Raw genomic sequence first — 21,493 nt, 5'->3', positions numbered from 1 at the left:
CAGCAAGAAGTGTAACTCTATTCCCAACATGACCATCTGCTGTCTGCTATAGTGACTTCTGAACTCTGTGAGGTGGCACATTCTGTTGGTAGCCATCTAGGTGGCCCTCGCTGACCTAACCCTAACCCTGATCAATTATACTTTCTCTCATCAAAGCCTCTCAGCGGTCCCAGGCTTCGGACATTTGTACCAAAGTTATCCTTAGACCCCCATGGGGACGAATGACAGACTGATGGAGAGACAACAAACATGTTGTTATTTTGGTTGCCTTGGTCTGTCAGACCGTCAGTCCGGTGAAAACATCAGGTGTGAGTATCAGGGATTCTGAGGGTGTCTGAGGAGCACCCTGTACCTGCTGCCTGTTCTCACCCTCCCATTCCCTACATGCCAGGGAGCAGCTGCTGACAGGCAGGACTGTGGCCCAACCTACGCTGCCTCCCCTATATGGGGGCCTCTTAGGGGTGTGCAGGAGTGGTGGTGTGGGTTCGAAGTGTGTGTGTGTGTGTGTGTGTGTGTGTGTGTGTGTGTGTGTGTGTGTGTGTGTGTGTGTGTGTGTGTGTGTGTGTGTGTGTGTGTGTGTGTGTGTGTGTGTGTGTGTGTGTGTGTGTGGTGTTGGTGGGTTACATTCCTCCAGCGGGAGATGAGGGGCCTTGTGTCCCATTATACAATTATACTCCATGATAATCACTTTACAACCCTGACGTGGGCAGGGGCTCATGCTCAGGAGGTCTCTCAATCTCTCACTCTTTCTCTCTCTCTCAATTCAATTTCAATTTAAGGGCTTTATTGGCATGGGAAACATATGTTTCATTGACAAAGCAAGTGAAGTAGATAATAAACAAAAGTGAAATGAACTATAAAAATGTACATTAAATATTACACTCACAAAAGTTCAAAAAGAATAAAGACATTTCAAATGTCATATTATGTGCAAATATTTAAAGGACAAAAATAAATAAACATAAATATGGGTTGTATTTACAATGTACAACATTTAAAACTTCAGGGGGGGCAGGTAGCCTAGTGGTTAGAGTGTTGGAATTGTAACTGAAATGTTGCAAGATCAGATCTCTGAGCTGACAAGGTAAAAATCTGTTGTTCTGCCCCTGAACAATAGGCTGTCATTGAAAATAAGAATGTGTTCGTAAGTGACTTGCCTAGTTAAATAAAGGTAAAAAATAAATAAAAATGTCTGCCCTTTTCTTGTGGCACCAGGTCAATAATCTTGCTGCTGTGATGTCACACTGTGGTATTTCACCCAGTAGATAGTTTATCAAAATTGGGTTTGTTTTCAAATTCTGTGTGGATCTGTGTAATCTGAGGGAAATATGTGTCTCTAATATGGTAATACATTTGGCAGGAGGTTAGGAAGTGCAGCTCAGTTTCCACCTCATTTTGTGGGCAGTGTGCACATAGCCTGTCTTCTCTTGAGAGCCAGGTCTGCCTACGGAGGCCATCTTCAATAGCAAGGCTATGCTCACTGAGTCTGTACATAGTCAAAGCTTTCCTTAATTTTGGGTCAGTCACAGTGGTCAGGTATTTTGCCACTGTGTACTCTCTGTTGACGGTCAAATAGCATTCTAGTTTGCTCTGTATTTTTTATTAATTCTTTCCAATGTGTCAAGTAATTATCTTTGTGTTTCTCATGATTTGGTTGGGTCTAATTGTTTTGCTGTCCTGGGGCTCTGTGGGGTCTGTTTGTGTTTGTGAACAGAGCCCCAGGATCAGCTTGCTTAGGGGACTCTTCTCCAGGTTCATCTCTCTGTAGGCTTTTTAATGGAAGGTTTAGGAATCGCTTCTCTCTCTCCCTCTGGGTATCTGTTACCACCCTGTCCAGCACTGTTCTGGGTACTTCAATGCAGCTTTGTGTTTCCCAGTAGACCAGTAGAACAGCACCTTCATGCCAAGGAAAGTCAGATAAATCAACTGAGCCATAGTATTGCATCTTTATCAAACACCCAGAGAGACTGTACCGTATGTGAGTGAGAGAGAAAGCCGGGGGGTGGGGGGGTCCACAGCATATCTAATTTCTAGAGGACATGTCAAGTAGTCAAGAACCTACTTGAGTACAGAGATAACTGCCTGCCTGCTTTATCATGATTTGTGATAAAGTACAAGGGTAGACCTGCTATTACTGAACCTTACAGTCTGTTTCAGACTACCACAATAAAGGCTAACTAATTCATTTATGGGCTATGGATAATTGCAAAGTCCCATAAATGCATTGTTTCTGTGGGCCTGTATATACTTTGCTACAATGGAAAACTATAGAAATTCCTCCCACCACTCAAGGCATCCACAGTAAAAAAGCTAACTGCTGAGATGCTGCTCCTCCCCACCAATAAGCTGACAGCCTTTCCTTTCCACAGATCCACCTCTTCACAGGCCCAATGACGAGTGAGATGTCTGACAGCAACAAACAAGGCTACACTCTCAACTCTGCCACCCACTTAATTGACACCTAACCTTGACAAAATATGAGCTCAAAGAAAATGCTGGGAATTTAAACCACTTTTCACCAACAGCTCTGACGACTGAGTAAATGTATTTCCTTGGTGCAACTTTTCATACATGGAACAGCATCAGTGAAGCTATTTGGCTTGATGACTAGACTGATCTAGGAAAGTATGATAATCACAAAAGAGTTATAAAAATGTATGTTTAAAAAATTCATACATGGGAGGAGACAAAGTAATATTCCACATATTTACATCTGGATCTTGTAATGTATGCCTGGCATTTGGAGTCCAAATCAGCATTACATACTTTGATACTCGCTCCATCTACCTCCACATCTGACGGCCTCTCACCACAGGTCACTACAGAGACAGGGCCAGCCAGAAGAACAGAGTAGCACTACAAAAAATAAATTTCTTGTTTTTGGTACAACAAACTTTTCATCCAAACAACTGAATCCAAAATAATACTAATAAAACTTGGAAAGACAAAAACATGGGTTTCTGGAAGTATACTATGCATGGGATGTAGTATGCTATGTATGGGATGGAGTATACTATGGGATGTATATTATGGGATGGAGTATACTATGTATGGGATGGATGGGATGGAGAATACCATGGGATGGAGTATACTATGGGATGGAGTATGCTATGTATTGGATGGAGAACACTCTGGGATGGAGTATAATATTGGATGGAGTATACTAAACTAAACAAAAAAAGAAATGATGAGCCTGCAGGAAGGGTACCACATGAGGGAGGAGGATGTCTTCCCTGTAATGCACAGCGTTGAGATTGCCTGCAATGTCAACAAGCTCAGTCCGATGATGCTGTGACACACCGCCCCAGACCATGACGGACCCTTCATCTCCAAATCGATTCCGCTCCAGAGTACAGGCCTCGGTGTAACGCTCATTCCTTCGACTATAAACGCGAATCCGACAATCACACCCGGTGAGACAAAACCGCGACTCATCGGTGAAGAGCACTTTTTGCAAAGTCCTGTCTGGTCTAGCGACGGTGGGTTTGTGACCAAAGGCAACGTTGTTGCCGGTGATGTCTGGTGAGGACCTGCCTTACAACAGGCCTACAAGCCCTCAGTCCAGCCTCTCTCAGCCTAATGCGGACAGTCTGAGCACTGAAGGAGGGATTGTGCGTTCCTGGTGTAACTCGGGCAGTTGTTGTTGCCATCCTGTACCTATCCCGCAGGTGTGATGTTCGGATGTACCGATTCTGTGCAGGTGTTGTTACACGGGGTCTGCCACTGTGAGGACGATCAGCTGTCTGTCCTTTCTCCCTGTAGCGCTGTCTTAGGCGTCTCACAGTACGGACTTTGCAATTTATTGCCTTGGCCACATCTACAGTCCTCATGCCTTCTTGCAGCATGCCTAAGACACGTTCACACAGATGAGCATGGACCCTGGGCATCTTTCTTTTGATGTTTTTCAGTCAGAAGAAAGGCCTCTTTAGTGTCCTAAGTTTTCATAAATGTGACCTTAATTGGTGCATGTTCATTAATTGTTTATGGTTCATTGAACAAGCATGGGAAACAGTGTTTATACCCTTTAAAATGAAGATCTGTGAAGTTATTTGGATTTTTTCGAGTTATCTTTGAAAGACAGGATCCTGAAAAATGGACATTTCTTTTTTTGCTGAGTTCATGTATGGGATGGAGTGCAATATGGGATGGAGTAAACTATTCATGGGATATAGTATACTATGGGATGGAGTATAATATGTGATGGAGTATAATATTGAATGGAGAATACTATGGGATGGATTAAACCATGGGATGGGGTATACGATAGGACAGAGTACACTAAGTTTGAGTTGGAGTATACTATGTATGTGATGGAGTATACTATGGGATGGAGTATACTATGTATGTGATGGAGTATACTATGGGATGGAGTATACTATATATGGGACAGAGTATACAATAGGATGGCTTATTCTATGGGATGAAGTAAACTATTGGATGTAGAATAGTGTGGGATGGAGTAAACTATCGGATGGAGAACACTATGTTTGGGTTGGAGTATACTATGTATGTGATGGAGTATTCTATGGAATGGAGCATACTACATATGGGATGGAGTATACTAAGTAAGGGCTGGAGTATACTATGTATTACATATAGTATATTGCGGGATGGAGTATACAATGTATGGGATGAAGTGGACTATGGGATGGAGTACACTAAGTTTGAGGTGGAGTATACCATGTATGTGGTGGAGTAAACTATATATGTGATGGAGTATTCTATCGGATGAAGTATACTATGTATGTGATGGAGTATAAAATGGGATGGATTATTCTATGGGATGAAGTAAACTATTGGATGTAGCATACTGTGGGATGGAGTAAACTATGGGATGGAGAACACTATGTATGAGTTGGAGTATACAATGTATGTGATGAAGTATGCTATGGGATGGAGCATACTACATATGGGATGGAGTAAACTAAGTAAGGGCTGGAGTATACTATGTATTAAATAGAGCATATTTCGGGATGGAAAATACAATGTATGGGATGAAGTGTACTATGGGATGGAGTATATTATATATGGAATGGAGAACACTATGGGATGGACTATAATATGTATGTGATGAAGCACACTATATATTGGATGGCATATACTAAGTATTGGATGGAGAACACTATTTATAGGATGGAGTATACTACTTTAATATATCCCCATGGTATACTCTATCCCGTACATAGTATACTCCATCCCTAGGTATACTCCATCCCATACGTTGTATACTCCTTCCCATACATACTATACTCCATCACACACATAGTTTATTCCATCCCACAAATAGTATACTACATACCGTAAATAGTACACTACATCATATACATAATATACTCCAAAACCTTAATAGTATACTCTACCCCATGGTATACTCCATCCCATACATTGTATACTCCATCCCATACATAATACACTACATCCCATACTAAGCATACTATGGGATGGAGTATACAATCTGTTAATGGAGCATACTATGTAATGGAGTATTCTATGTATGGGATGGAGTATAACATGGGATGGAGTGTACTATGTATGGGATGTAGTATAATATGTATGGGATGGAGTTTGCTATGTATGGGACGGAGTGTACAATGTGATATATTATACTATGTGATGGAGTACACTACGGGGTGGAGTATACTATGGGATGGAGTATACTATGGGATGGAGTATACTATTTGATAGAGTATACCATGTGATGGAGTATATTATGGGATATAGTGTACTATTATTGGGAAAGAGTATACTAAGTATGGGATGGAGTACACTATGTATGAGATGGTGTTTACCATGGGATATAGTATACTATGGGATAGAGTATAGTGTGGAATGGATTATACTATGGAATGGAGTATACTATGGGATATACTATACTATGGAATGGAGTATACTATGTGATAGAGTATACTATGGGATATAGTATACTATGGAATGGAGTATACTATCGGATGGAGGATGCCAAGTATGAGATGAAGTATACTATGTATTAGATGGACAATAATGTGGGATAGAGTATACTATGGAATTGAGAATACTATGAGACAGAGTATACTATGGGAAAGAGTATACCATATGATGGAGTATACTATGTATAGGATGGAGTATACTTAGTATGGGCTGGAGTATACTATTTAGAAGATAGAGAATAATTTTTGATGGAATATAATATGGGATAGATTAAATATGGGATAGAGTATACAATGTGATAGTTTACTCTTTCCCATAGTTTACTCTATCACATTGTATACTCTATCTCATATTCTACTATATCCAATAGTATACTCCATCTCATGCATAGTATACTCCATCACATTCTTAGTGTACTCCATCACATAAATAGTATACTATATCTCATAAAATACTCCATCACATGGTATACTCTATAAAATAGTATACTCTATCCCACAGTATACTCCATCCAATACTTAGTATACTCCATCCCATACATAGTAAACTATATCCCATAATATACTCCATCACATAGTATACTCTATCCCATATTATACTCCATCACATAGTATACTCTTTCCCATAATATACACCTTCACATAGTACACTCTATCAAAAAAGTATACTCCATCCCATAGTACACTATATCCCATAGTAGAATCTACCACATACTATACGCTATCCGTAGTATACTCCATCAGCCAGTATACTCTATCACAAACTGCACTATATCACATAGTTTACTCTTTCCCATAGTTTACTCTATGTGATATAGTGCAGTTTGTGATAGAGTATACTGGCTGATGGAGTATACTACGGATAGCGTATAGTATGTGGTAGATTCTACTATGGGATATAGTGTACTATGGGATGGAGTATACTTTTTTGATAGAGTGTACTATGTGAAGGTGTATATTATGGGAAAGAGTATACTATGTGATGGAGTATAATATGGGATAGAGTATACTATGTGATGGAGTATATTATGGGATATAGTTTACTATGTATGGGATGGAGTATACTAAGTATTGGATGGAGTATACTGTGGGATAGAGTATACTATTTTATAGAGTATACCATGTGATGGAGTATTTTATGAGATATAGTATACTATTTATGTGATGGAGTACACTAAGAATGTGATGGAGTATACTATGCATGAGATGGAGTATACTATTGGATATAGTAGAATATGAGATAGAGTATACTATGTGATATAGTATACTATGGAATGGAGTATACTATGGGAAAGACGATACTATGGGATGGATAATACAATTTATGGGATGGTGTATACTACATGTGGGATGGAGTATACTCTGTATGAGATGGAGTGTACTATGGAATGGAGTATACTATGGGATAGAGTAAGCTATTGGATAGAGTATACTATGGGATGTATAATATGTATTGGATGGAGTATACTAACTATGGGATGGAGTACACTATGTATGAGGCGTATTATACTATGGGATAGAGTATACCATGTGGTGGAGTATATTATTGGATATAGTATACTTTGTATGGGATTGAGTATACTAAGTATGAGATGGTGTATACTATGGAATGGATTATACTATGGGATATAGTATACTATCGGATAGAGTATAATATGGGTTTGAGTATACTATGTATTGGATGGAGTATACTAAGTATGGGATGGAGTATGCTTTGTTTGAGACGGATTATACTATGGGATAGAGTATACCATGTGATGGAGTATATTATGGGATATAGTATACTATGTATGGGATTGAGTATACTAAGTATGAGATGGAGTATACTATGGGATAGAGTAAACTATGGAATGGAGCATACTATGAGATGGAGTATACTATGGGATAGAGTATGATATAGGATAGCATATACTATGGAATGGAGTATACTATGGGATAGAGTATACAATGGGATACAGTATACTAAGTATGGGATTGAGCACAATGTATGAGATGGATTATACTATGGGATAGAGTATACTATTTGATAGAGTATACCACATGACAGAGTATTTTATGGGATATAGTACTCTATGTACGGATGGAGTATAGTAAGTATGCCGTGGAGAAATAATATACAGTGGGGCAAAAAAGTATTTAGTCAGCCACCAATTGTGCAAGTTCTCCCACTTAAAAAGATGAGAGAAGCCTGTAATTTCCATCATAGGTACACTTCAACTATGACAGACAAAATGAGAAAAAAAAATCAAGAAAATCACATTGTAGGATTTTTAATGAATTTATTTGCAAATTATGGTGGAAAATATGTATTTGGTCAATAACAAAAGTTTATCTCAATACTTTGTTATATACCCTTTGTTGGCAATGACAGAGGTCAAACGTTTTCTGTAAGTCTTCACAAGGTTTTCACACACTGTTGCTGATGTTTTGGCCCATTCCTCCATGCAGATCTCCTCTAGAGCAGTGATGTTTTGGGGCTGTTGCTGGGCAACACGGACTTTCAACTCCCTCTAAAGATTTTCTATGGGGTTGAGATCTGGAGACTGGCTAGGCCACTCCAGGACCTTGAAATGCTTCTTACGAAGCCACTCCTTCGTTGCCCGGGCTGTGTGTTTGGGATCATTGTCATGCTGAAAGACCCAGCCACGTTTCATCTTCAATGCCCTTGCTGATGGAAGGAGGTTTTCACTCAAAATCTCACGATACATGGCCCCATTCATTCTTTCCTTTACACGGATCAGTCGTCCTGGTCCCTTTGCAGAAAAACAGCCCCAAAGCATGATGTTTCTACCCCCATGCTTCACAGTAGGTATGGTGTTCTTTGGATGCAACTCAGCATTCTTTGTCCTCCAAACACGACGAGTTGAGTTTTTACCAAAAAGTTATATTTTGATTTCATCTGACCATATGACATTCTCCCAATCTTCTTCTGGATCATCCAAATGCTCTCTAGCAAACTTCAGACGGGCCTGGACATGTACTGGCTTAAACAGGGGGACACGTCTGGCACTGCAGGATTTGAGTCCCTGGTGGCGTAGTGTGTTACTGATGGTAGGCTTTGTTAGTTGGTCCCAGCTCTCTGCAGGTCATTCACTAGGTCCCCCCGTGTGGTTCTGGGATTTTTGCTCACCGTTCTTGTGATCATTTTGACTCCACGGGGTGAGATCTTGCGTGGAGCCCCAGATCGAGGGAGATTATCAGTGGTCTTTTATGTCTTCCATTTCCTAATAATTGCTCCCACAGTTGATTTCTTCAAACCAAGCTGCTTACCTATTGCAGATTCAGTCTTCCCAGGCTGGTGCAGGTCTACAATTTTGTTTCTGGTGTCCTTTGACAGCTCTTTGGTCTTGGCCATAGTGGAGTTTGGAGTGTGACTGTTTGAGGTTGTGGACAGGTGTCTTTTATACTGATAACAAGTTCAAACAGGTGCCATTAATACAGGTAACGAGTAGAGGACAGAAGAGCCTCTTAAAGAAGAAGTTACAGGTCTGTGAGAGCCAGATATATTGCTTGTTTGTAGGTGACCAAATACTTATTTTCCACCATAATTTGCAAATAAATTCATAAAAAATCCTACAATGTGATTTTCTGGATTTTTTTTCTCATTTTGTCTGTCATAGTTGAAGTGTACCTATGATGAAAATTACAGGCCTCTCTCGTCTTTATAAGTGGGGGAACTTGCACAATTGGTGGCTGACTGAATACTTTTTTGCCCCACTGTATATGAAATAGAGAATTATATGGGATAGAGTATACTATGGCATGGAGTATACTATGGGATATAGAATACTAAGGGATGGATGGAGTTTACTAAGATTGGGATGGAGTATACAAAGTATGGGAAGTTGTATACACTGGAATATAGTTTAATACGGGATAGAGTATACAACAGGATAAAGTATACTTTTTGATGGCGTAAACTATGGGATAGAGTATACCATGTGATGAAGGAATATTATGGGATATAGTATACTATGTATGGGATGGAGTATACTATGGAATGGAGTATACTATATATGAGATGGAGTATATTATGTGATGGAGTATACTATAGGATGAGGTATACTGTTTAAGGGATGGAGTATACTTTGGGATGGAGTATACTATATATGAAATGGAGTATACTATGTGATGGAGTATACTATATGATGGAGTATACTATATGATGGAGTATAGTATGCATGGGATGGAGTATACTGTGGGATGTTTACAATGTATGGGATGGAGAATACTATGGGGTGGAGTATACCATGGGATGGAGTATACTGTGTATGGGATGGAGTATACTATGGGATGGAGTATACTATGTATGGGATGGAGTATACTATGGGGTGGAGTATACTATGTATTTTCTGTTAAATATGATGCAAATAATGACAATATATCTTGGGAACTCCTACACAAACAATGACAACGTTACTTGTGGACTTGGGGGCTTCAATACGTCTGTCTATGTTTCCACCGGGGAAGCAGGATGAACACAGACAGCTAGTTGTTGATGTTCACACACACACACACACACACACACACACACACACACACACACACACACACACACACACACACACACACACACACACACACACACACACACACACACACACACACACACAACGGAAACACTCACACACATGCACACTCACATGCATGCACACACACACACACACACACACACACACACACACACACACACACGCACACACATGCACACACACGCACACCGGAAACACTCACACACATGCACACTCACATGCATGCACACACACACACACACACACACACACACACACACACACACACACACACACACACACACACACACACACACACACACACACACACACACGCACACATGCACACACACGCACACAACGGAAACACTCACACACATGCACGCTCACATGCATGCACACACACACACACACACACACACACTGTTTCTCTCTTTCTGTGTGACACGGGTCTAGCCTCTCGAGTTCACTCCAAGTCACTGAAGTCATTGGCTACAAATGACTTAGAGCACACTAGTTATAGAACACATAGTTCAGCTTGGAAATGTTTCCCTCCTCCTAGATGTGACTAGCCACTGTTATCTCCAACCCTGTATCTCTCCCGTGTAGCCTACCCCAGGTGTTCCTCTACCACAGCCCCTCATAAGTCCCTCATCCCATCAACCCAATACCTGCTGCTGCTGTGACTGAACACACCCACACCCACACCCACACCCACACACACACACACACAGTAATGAAAATAATCACATAAATCCAGCAAATTGGCCACAGTGATTATCTATAGAAAACCATGGCCTTGTTCCCACTACCACCGAGACCATCTTTCTATAACAAAAACAGTTATAGAAAGATTGTCTAGAATTGTGAAACAATACACAAACGATGTAGGATTATTAAGAGTGTATTGACGAGTAGTGTGAATTACAGTTTTTTACAATCACTTTGGCACTAATTTCAGAACCTTGATGTAATTTTCCAAACTCTAGACACAAAACTCACAAGCAATGATCAAAATGCTAATTTTTCAAAACTCTAACACTTTTACCAATTGCTTGGATACAATACACATAAAGCTAAAATCATTTGTTCATTGAACTAAAATCACCAGTTCAAAATGACACAACTTAACATCAAAGTATTAGCATTTCAAAATGCAATTCATACATTACATCTGAGATGACTGTCTATTCATTTCATTACAAGGATCTAACTATCAATTAATACAACTGCTCAAAATGATAAGTACCTGTTGAATTACTCTTAATGCATAGTTTTATGGAAACTGACAAACAATATTCCATGTTTAGATCATGAAAGTTTCAGGATAACGAGATCCATTGACACCAATTACCGTGGAACATGAACCAATTGGACTACATTATCTATGGATGTAATATTTCATCATCATTCTTTATCAGACACTGTTTCTATGGTCCCATGTACCACTTTCCAGACCATGTTTCCAGATTTGACATTACTGTACACTCACCGGCCACATTATTACGTACTCCTATCTAGTACTGGGTAGGACCCCCTTTTGCCTCCACAACAGCCTGAATTATTCACGGTGTTGTACGTTAAGAGATGCCCTTCTGCACACCACTGTTTTAAACACCTGTTATTTGAGCATGTGTGGCCTTTCTGTTATCTTGAATGAGTCCGGACATTCTCCTCTGACCTCTCTCATTAACAAGGTGTTTTTGCCGACAGAACTGCCGCTCACTGAATGTGTTTTGTTTATCGCACCATTCTCTGTAAACTCTAGAGACTGTAGTGCGTAAAACCCCAGGAAGGCAGCTGTTTCTGAGATGCTGGAATCCCCATGTGTGGCATCAACAATCATACCACGGTCAAAGTTGCTTAGATTACGCATCTTGCCCGTTCTAATGTTTGGTCAAACAACAACTAAAGCTCTCTACTCTATATACTCTATATATTGAGTTGCAGGCAGCCACATGATTCGCTGTTCCAATGTAACCTTCCTTGATGGACTAAATCAGGTCTGTAGAGCTGATGGCATGACCTATGTCATTGTGTGGGATAATGTCAGGTTCCAGCATGCTCAAATGGTGCAAGCATGGTTTCAGGCCCATCCACAACTTACCACCCTGTACTTACCCCCATACTCTCCTTTCCTAAAACCCGATTGAGGAATTTTTCTCCCCATGGAGGTGGAAGGTATATGATAGGCGCCCACACGAACAAGCCACCCTTCTCCAGGCCATGGATGACGCATGCAATGACATCACGGCAAACCAGTGTCAGGCCTGGATTCACCATGCCCAAAGATTCTTCCCAAGAGGTTTGGCTAATGAAAACATCCATTGAAATGTGGATTAGAACCTATGGACAAATCCACAAGACAGGGTTGAGGGAAATATAGAAGTACAGTAATCAATCCTTTGTTTTGCTTTTTACAGTAAGCCAGGTGAGGAACACTGCAGTTGATGTTTTACTGTATTTTTTTTATTTTTTTGAGGAAATTATTTTGGCTTTGATTCAAAGAAACCTATGAGTGATGTTATTGTATTTCATCAATACATTTCATATTTTGTTCGAAGATTCCACTGTGTCTGTAGTATTCTCTTTACTAGTCCTTTTACAGTGATGTATTTACGTGTAGTGCCATAATGAAACATGTATCACATATTTTGTACTACAATATTTAAAGATTGAACGAACAACTACACAGTGAAACTATCGGTATCTTGTGTGTGGGTGATCTAAATGAATATTCCTATGGTATTTCATGATAAATTAGTTATTTGAACCAATGCTTCAGCAAGTGCAAGGTTTCTTTAAAGATATGAATGCACAATGCAATGTTTTGAACATTGGACAGCCTGTGTTACAAGTGATGACCATTTTGAGTTTTGTGTCTAGAGTTTTGAAACATGACCACAAGGTTCTGAAATTAGTGCCAAAGGGATTGTAAAAAACTGTAATAGTGTCTTGACAAGTAGAATGAAATAACAGTGTCTTGACAAGTATAATTAAATAACAGTGTCTTGACAAGTAGTACAACTGAATAGTGTCTTGACAAGTAGAATGAATTAACAGTGTCAATACAAGTAGGTTGAATTAAAAGTATTAGCAAGTAGACTGAATTAACAGTACCTTGACAAGTAGACCAATTTAACAGTGTCTTGACAAGTATAATGAATTAGCAGTGTCTTGACAAGTAGAATGAATTAACAGTGTATTGGCAAGTAGACTGAATTAACAGTGCCTTGAAAAGTAGAATGAAATAAGTGTCTTGACAAGTAGCATAAATTAATAGTGTCTTGAAAAGTAGCATGAATTAACAGTGTCAATACAAGTAGATTGAATTACAAGTATTGGCAAGTAGACTGAATTAACAGTGCCTTGACAAGTATAATTATTTAACAGTGTCTTGACAAGTATAATGAATTAGCAGTGTCTTGACAAGTAGAATGAAATAATAGTGTCTTGACAAGTAGTATGAAATAACAGTGTCTTGACAAGTAGAATGAATTAACAGTGTATTGGCAAGTAGACTGAATTAACAGTGCCTTGACAAGTAGAATGAAATAACAGTGTCTTGACAAGTAGCATAAATTAATAGTGTATTGACAAGTAGACTGAATTAACAGTGCCTTGACAAGTAGCTTGAACTAACAGTGTCTTGACAAGTAGAACTATTTAACAGTGTCTTGACAAGTATAATTAATTAGCAGTGTCTTCACAATTACTAAGAATTAACAGTGTCTTGATAAGTAACATGAATTAACAGTGCCTTGACAAGTGTAATTAATTGACTCTGTCTTGACAAGTAAAATAAATTAATAGTGTATTGACAAGTAGACTGAATTAACAGTGCCTTGACAAGTAGCTTGAACTAACAGTGTCTTGACAAGTAGAACTATTTAACAGTGTCTTGACAAGTATAATTAATTTACTGTGTCTTGATAAGTATTATGAATTAACAATGTCTTGATAAGTAACATGAATTAACAGTGTCTTGACAAGTGTAATTAATTGTCTCTGTCTTGACAAGTAGTATGAATTAACAGTGTCTGACAAGTAGATTGAATTAGTGTCTTGACAAGTAGATTGAATTAACAGTGTATTGACGAGTAACATGAGTTCACAGTGTGTTGACGAGTAACATGAATTAACATTGTCTTGACAAGTATAATTAATTTACTGTGTCTTGATAAGTATTATGAATTAACATTGTCTTGACAAGTATAATGAATTAACAGTGTGTTGACAATTAGCATGGATAAATTAACAGTGTCTTGACAAGTAGAATGAATTAACAATGGCTTGACAAGTTTCAGGAATTAACAATGTCTGAACAAGTAGAATGAATTAACAATGTCTTGACAAGTAGCATGAACTAACAGTGTCTTGACAAGTAGAATGAACTAACAGTGTCTTGACAAGTAGCATGAACTAACAGTGTCTTGACAAGTAGCATGAATTAACAGTGTCTTGACATGTAGAATGAACTAACAGTGTCTTGACAAGTAGCATGAACTAACAGTGTCTTGACAAGTAGAATGAATTAACAGTGTCTTGACAAGTGGAATGAATTAACATTTTCTTGACAAGTAGCATGAACTAACAGTGTCTTGACAAGTAGCTTGAACTAACAGTGTCTTGACAAGTAGCATGAATTAACAGTGTCTTGACAAGTGGAATGAATTAACATTTTCTTGATAAGTAGCATGAATTAACAGTGTCTTGACAAGTGGAATGAATTAACATTTTCTTGACAAGTAGCATGAACTAACAGTGTCTTGACAAGTAGCATGAATTAACAGTGTCTTGACAAGTGGAATGAATTAACATTTTCTTGATAAGTAGCATGAACTAACAGTGTCTTGACAAGTAGCTTGAACTAACAGTGTCTTGACAAGTAGCATGAATTAACAGTGTCTTGACAAGTGGAATGAATTAACAGTTTCTTGACAAGTAGCATGAATTAACAGTGTCTTGACAAGTGGAATGAATTAACAGTTTCTTGACAAGTAGAATGAATTAACAGTGTCTTGACAAGTAGGATGAATTAACAGTTTCTTGACAAGTAGGATTAATTAAATGTGTCTTGACAAGTAGGTTGAATTAATAGCGCTGGACCGTTTGTTTCCTTATTTCTTATTCATTTGCACACATTCATCAAATGGTTGTCTGTTTATTAACATTGGCTTGACAAGTTTCAGGAATTAACAATGTCTGAACAAGTAGAATGAATTAACAATGTCTTGACAAGTAGCATGAACTAACAGTGTCTTGACAAGTAGAATGAACTAACAGTGTCTTGACAAGTAGCATGAACTAACAGTGTCTTGACAAGTAGCATGAATTAACAGTGTCTTGACAAGTAGAATGAACTAACAGTGTCTTGACAAGTAGCATGAACTAACAGTGTCTTGACAAGTAGAATGAATTAACAGTGTCTTGACAAGTGGAATGAATTAACATTTTCTTGACAAGTAGCATGAACTAACAGTGTCTTGACAAGTAGCTTGAACTAACAGTGTCTTGACAAGTAGCATGAATTAACATTGTCTTGACAAGTGGAATGAATTAACAGTTTCTTGACAAGTAGCATGAATTAACAGTGTCTTGACAAGTGGAATGAATTAACAGTTTCTTGACAAGTAGAATGAATTAACAGTGTCTTGACAAGTAGGATGAATTAACAGTTTCTTGACAAGTAGGATGCATTAAAAGTGTCTTGACAAGTAGGATGAATTAAATGTGTCTTGACAAGTAGGTTGAATTAATAGCGCTTGACCGTTTGTTTCCTTATTTCTTATTCATTTGCACACATTCATCAAATGGTTATCTGTTTATTAACAATGGTTTGACAAGTTTCAGGAATTAACAATGTCTTGACAAGTAGCATAAACTAACAGTGTCTTGACAAGTAGAATGAATTAACAGTGTCTTGACAAGTAGAATGAACTAACAGTGTCTTGACAAGTAGAATGAATTAACAGTGTCTTGACAAGTAGAATGAACTAACAGTGTCTTGACACGTAGAATGAACTAACAGTGTCTTGACAAGTAGCATGAATTAACAGTGTATTGGCAAGTAGACTGAATTAACAGTGCCTTGACAAGTAGAATGAAATAACAGTGTCTTGACAAGTGGAATGAATTAACAGTTTCTTGACAAGTAGCATGAATTAACAGTGTCTTGACAAGTTGAATGAAATAACAGTTTCTTGACAAGTAGGATGAATTAACAGTGTCTTGACAAGTAGGATGAATTAACAGTTTCTTGACAAGTAGGATGAATTAAAAGTGTCTTGACAAGTAGGATGAATTAATAGCGCTGGACCGTTTGTTTCCTTATTTCTTATTAATTTGCACACATTCATCAAATGGTTGTCTGTTTTATAATCTGTGGATTTTTTTTTGTTGCCATTCCATTCAGCAGTTCAAAAGACAAAAAAAGAGAAGGAAAACATTTCCATAGCTTTTTGGTACTTCCTATCAAAAGCGTCCACACACAAAGACCATGAATAAAGGGTCTCTCTCGCAGACTCCTTGAAACAGAGTTGACAGGAGTGTTCCTCCACACAGTAGATCCACTCCCTCAGGTTGACTAGTCAGTCACGTTGTTGGAGCTCTTCTTTATTTCTTCTGCTCCGGCCATTTCAATATAAGGGCCCGTTCCCCATTTTAATGGAAGGCATTAAGCGTAACCGGCCCTGACGTTGAGTTTCTCCTTGGAGCCCATGGACCCAATTCCATGCAATAGCATCTAGGCACCTCCTCGTAAAAGATGGAAACTTCATGTATATACACTCCCACAATGAATGAATAGGTAAACAGAAGGGTGTGAAAGAGTGACGGCCAAAAGATAGAGTATTCACTCTCAGAGAGGCACAAAGAGGGATGTATCTGTGTGTGGGGAGAGGGTAGGAGTGCTAATGTATGAGAGGGGGTCGAAGGCTGGAAGGGGAGTTTGAGGGAAGGGCCCGGGTGAGAGCAGAAGTTTCTCCAGGCTTTTAAAGTGAGCTGCTTGGTGTTAACTCAATCAAAAGGTGATTTTTAACTCTGGAGACACTCAGGTAACTCTTCATTATAACCCTAATCCTTCTTACAACCCTACTCCTTCTTACTAACAGAGCTGCAGTGTCGGCAATGCCCCGTTACACACACATACAGTGAGAGGGGAGAGACCTTATCCCCCGGAGAGAGAACACACACACACACACACACACATGAACATGAAGCTACTGATAAAATCAATCACAAATCCATTTAACACATAGAGAGAGAAGTGAGATAAAATACGGTAAATCTTAAAGAAGAGAGGGGATTGAGGGGGAGCGAGTGTCTGTGTGTAATTATGTGTATCTAGAGTTTGTTCAGAATATTTATTTCAGGTCAGACATTGACCCGACTCCATCAGCACTTTAATAAAGTGCTACTCACTTTGGAAGCGGTACTTTGCTTGTTACTTAAATCTGGGCCTTTTCCATATAATCCTTGAAATTGAAAATGTTTACTTTTAGCTCCCAATTCAACTGTTGGTGATGTTGAATAGGCCTATGAAAAACAGATGTTCTATTGTATTTTTTTTTTTATATATTTTTTATATTATATTCTTTACAAGACAGCAATTAGGTAAAACATTTTACATTGGATGTATTTACTTTATTTCATATGGAAAGTGTCCTAATTTATGTTAATAGTCATATATTTCTTTAGGAATTTTTTTCTGATACATTTTATAAGGTGATATTATAGCAGAGCTCTGCCATTAAGCAGACAGTAGATTCGTTTAACGAAATTCACCAAGATAAGTTTTGATAAATTAATAAAATATTTACTTATTGCTTAGATTGGCTACTTAGGCATGTAAACTACTGTTACAAATGAACATGTAAACAATATATAAGTGGGTAGGACAACCATCTCGTTAGTCTATAGGTCATAATTATGCAGTGTCCATTTTAGGATACAGAAAATATCGAATGAATCCGTAGTGAATTATAAGATATATTTTGGTGTGATTAGAGCTTTCCCACAACGTTGACACTGGTTGTACAGCTGAATAAAGTAGAACTATAGAGCACCAGGTTGTCCATGATTTACAAGTAAATATCTTTATTTACATATATATATATATATACAGTAATCAAAAGATGACTATAAACTTGAATAAAAGGCAATTCAAATAGAAAATGCAACAAAGTAATAGCAAAGAAGCGTGCTATAAAACCTGGGCCATTTGAATTATTCCAATGGTGAACAAGTGTTGCCAGTGAGAGGCACTGGCGTTGCGCTTAAAAGCACAACTTTGTAAACTTTTCAGCAAACACTATTTAACTCAGCAGTTAGTTTGGGAAAAGTATACATAAGGCATAGGCTGCACATAATCTTTTTAATATTACTACTAATACTAATAATACTACTACTACTCATAATAATAATAATAACAATAAAAAGTATTATTATTCCACCTATATTTAATGTTGTTTTTTACATTTACCTGTACCACTCCAGTCCGTTCTCGTAGTTACGGTCGAAGAAGTGCGGCTCGGCTCCCACCGCTCTGAGGTCTGGGTGTACGCGGAGGAACTCGAGTAGCGCGCGCGTCCCTCCTTTCTTCACCCCGATGATCAGCGCCTGGGGCAGCTCCTTTCTCCCTTCCCCAAGCGGACTGAGTTTACCAGTACTTCCCGTCTTCACTTTAAACGGATGTGACAATCTCTTCGAAGAAACGATGTCATCCAAAGAAAGCTGTATATCACGCGACAATTCCCGGTTCTCGCTATCGCTGTCCACCTGAGGTCCCGGTTCGTACAAAACCTGTCCCTTATCAGTATCGTCGAACCGGGAGTCCTCAGAGATCCGTTTAGTGTCGTCAGCGCTCTCGTAGCTCAAGCGCGTCTTGGACTCCGTGGTCCATTTCTTTAACAGCCTTTTCCTCCTCAGCGACTTCAAGTCTTGTAGTTCCGATGCGAAAAAGCCCACGACTTGGCTGGAGGCTTTCACCGGAGTGGGCATGCTGCTACAGTGGTCCGTGAGGCAGTGGAGGAGGTACATGGAGGTGAGGAGAGAACACAGCATGACCACGAATTTCTTGAAAATGCTTCCGGACAGGGGGTCCGAATAGACTGTTCTAAAAGCCATAACGGTCCTTGGGTCGCCGGTTCAGGAGCCACAGCCGTGCTAACCAGACATTCTTGGGTCTTGCCATTAAGAAATAGAGAGGACAGCTCTTAGGCTACCGGAGCTCGCTCCTTATCCAGCAGTGGATTAGACCTCGCACACGCATCACACCAAAATAACACTCACATGTGTCCCAGAGCTCGAGCTGTTATTCTCCTTATAATAAATAATAGGGTAAATCTATGTCAACATAAAACAAAAACTGTCGAATAGGCAGGTATAATGCTGTTTATATAGGCTGGCAATCCCGCATAAAACGAATCCTTTATTAACAAAACAGCATTATAAGTAGCCTAGCCACGACTAAAAGGTGACATGTAGGCTATGTTTGTTTATTGTTTAAATGAAATGTCCATGCGTAATGCCAGGTCAAAAAGACGAGGCAATGGCAACTTCAGCACCTCTGTCTACTCCACATTGTGGTTGTTGTATCAAACTTCTGCAAAACATCAGAGAGGAAGAATGTCATGTCTTCAGCCAATTAGTCTGCGTAAACTTTTAGCAAAGGTAGCCTATGTGATGTCAGGAACCAATAAAATCGCAGTAGGGAGGGTACAATTTCCCTTATCTCATGGGCTTTCACACACATGTGCGTGGCACGCACGCATATTGCTATGCTCATGGGGACCAAATAATTGATTCCCATCCAAAATCATGTTTTCCCTAACCTTAACACTTAACCTAACCCTGACCTTAACCCTAAGCCTAACATTAACCCCACATCTCTAACCCTAAAATGATACCTAACCCTAACTCCTAACCCTATACCTAACCTTAACCCTAATTGTAACCCTAAACCTAACCCCTAAGCCTAAAATAGCATTTTACCTTGTGGGGACCGACAAAATTACCCCACTTATCCGATTGTTACATGTTTAACTATCCTTGTGAGGACTTTTAGTACCCACAAGGATAGTTCAACAAAAACACACACAGACACACACACGCACACACAGTTTTATTAAGTCATTGTTAACATTTTCCTTATAGTATAATTAAATGACTGTGGTTTACCCTTGTTCTGGAGCTAAAATGTGTTTTTCTTTTCACTGAGTCAACCTGAGAAAAATTTGGGACTGTCTCTCCATCACTCTCCTTAGATTTTCCATTTCCCAACAGTCACACGTAAACTCACCCCTCTCTCTGCGTCAGGCCACCTAGGAAGATGGCCTCCATTGCAAACTTTCTGTCTCTCTGTTTTATAATACAGAGCGGAACAGCAGAAAGTAAAATAATGATAACAGGCACATTATTACTTTACAAGTGAACAAGAACCAAATGTTTCCCATCTGCTGTCAGCCATTTGTGTATTAGCATGAGAATGCCTGGGCAGTGCTTCAAGGCTGCACAGCTCACTGGTCGAGAAAGAGGCCAGATACCACAGAGACCATTACACAGGGCTATATTACTAATGCCAGATGCCTCCACAATACAGGGGGTGCCCCCTGCCTTTTTTACCTTCCTAAAAAAGGAGAGGCAATAGGAGGGTCCTTCCCGGCCCCCATGCCGCCCCGTGGATGCCCGTGGGTCAAATCACATCGTAACCATCAGGATGGAGGAATGCAATGAGAGAGAGAAAGATAATCAAATCAAATGTTATTTGTCACATGCGCCGAATACAACAGTTGTAGACCTTTTCGTGAAATGCTTACTTACGACACCTTAACCAACAATGCAGAGTTATAAAAAGGTAAGTAAGAAAAATTTGCTATAGAAACTAAAGGAAAGTAACAATAACAATAACGAAGATACAGTGCAATTGGAAAGTATTCAGACTCCTTGACTTTTTCAAATTTTTGTTACTTTACAGCCTTATTTTAAAATGTAATGAATAGTTTTTTCCAGTGATCAATCTACACAAAAAGGAAATATCACATTTACATAAGTATTCAGACCCTTTACTCGGAACTT

General features: G+C 39.1%; 1 protein-coding gene across 1 annotated transcript in view; it reads right to left on the bottom strand.

Moving 5' to 3' along the window:
- The window catches only part of LOC120046008 (heparan sulfate glucosamine 3-O-sulfotransferase 3A1-like), a 97,924-nt gene extending 78,444 nt beyond the window's left edge, over positions 1-19,480 (bottom strand). The window contains exon 1 of the mRNA XM_038990921.1: positions 18,900-19,480. Within this exon, the coding sequence (XP_038846849.1) occupies positions 18,900-19,480 (581 nt within the window). The remainder of the gene's footprint in view (positions 1-18,899) is intronic.
- Between the last annotated feature and the right edge of the window lie 2,013 nt (positions 19,481-21,493).

This window comes from Salvelinus namaycush, chromosome 4 (genome assembly GCF_016432855.1).
Source record: "Salvelinus namaycush isolate Seneca chromosome 4, SaNama_1.0, whole genome shotgun sequence".
Lineage (NCBI taxonomy): Eukaryota > Metazoa > Chordata > Actinopteri > Salmoniformes > Salmonidae > Salvelinus > Salvelinus namaycush.
Note: the sequence above shows the minus strand (reverse complement) of the source record. Positions and strands in the feature narration are given on the sequence as shown.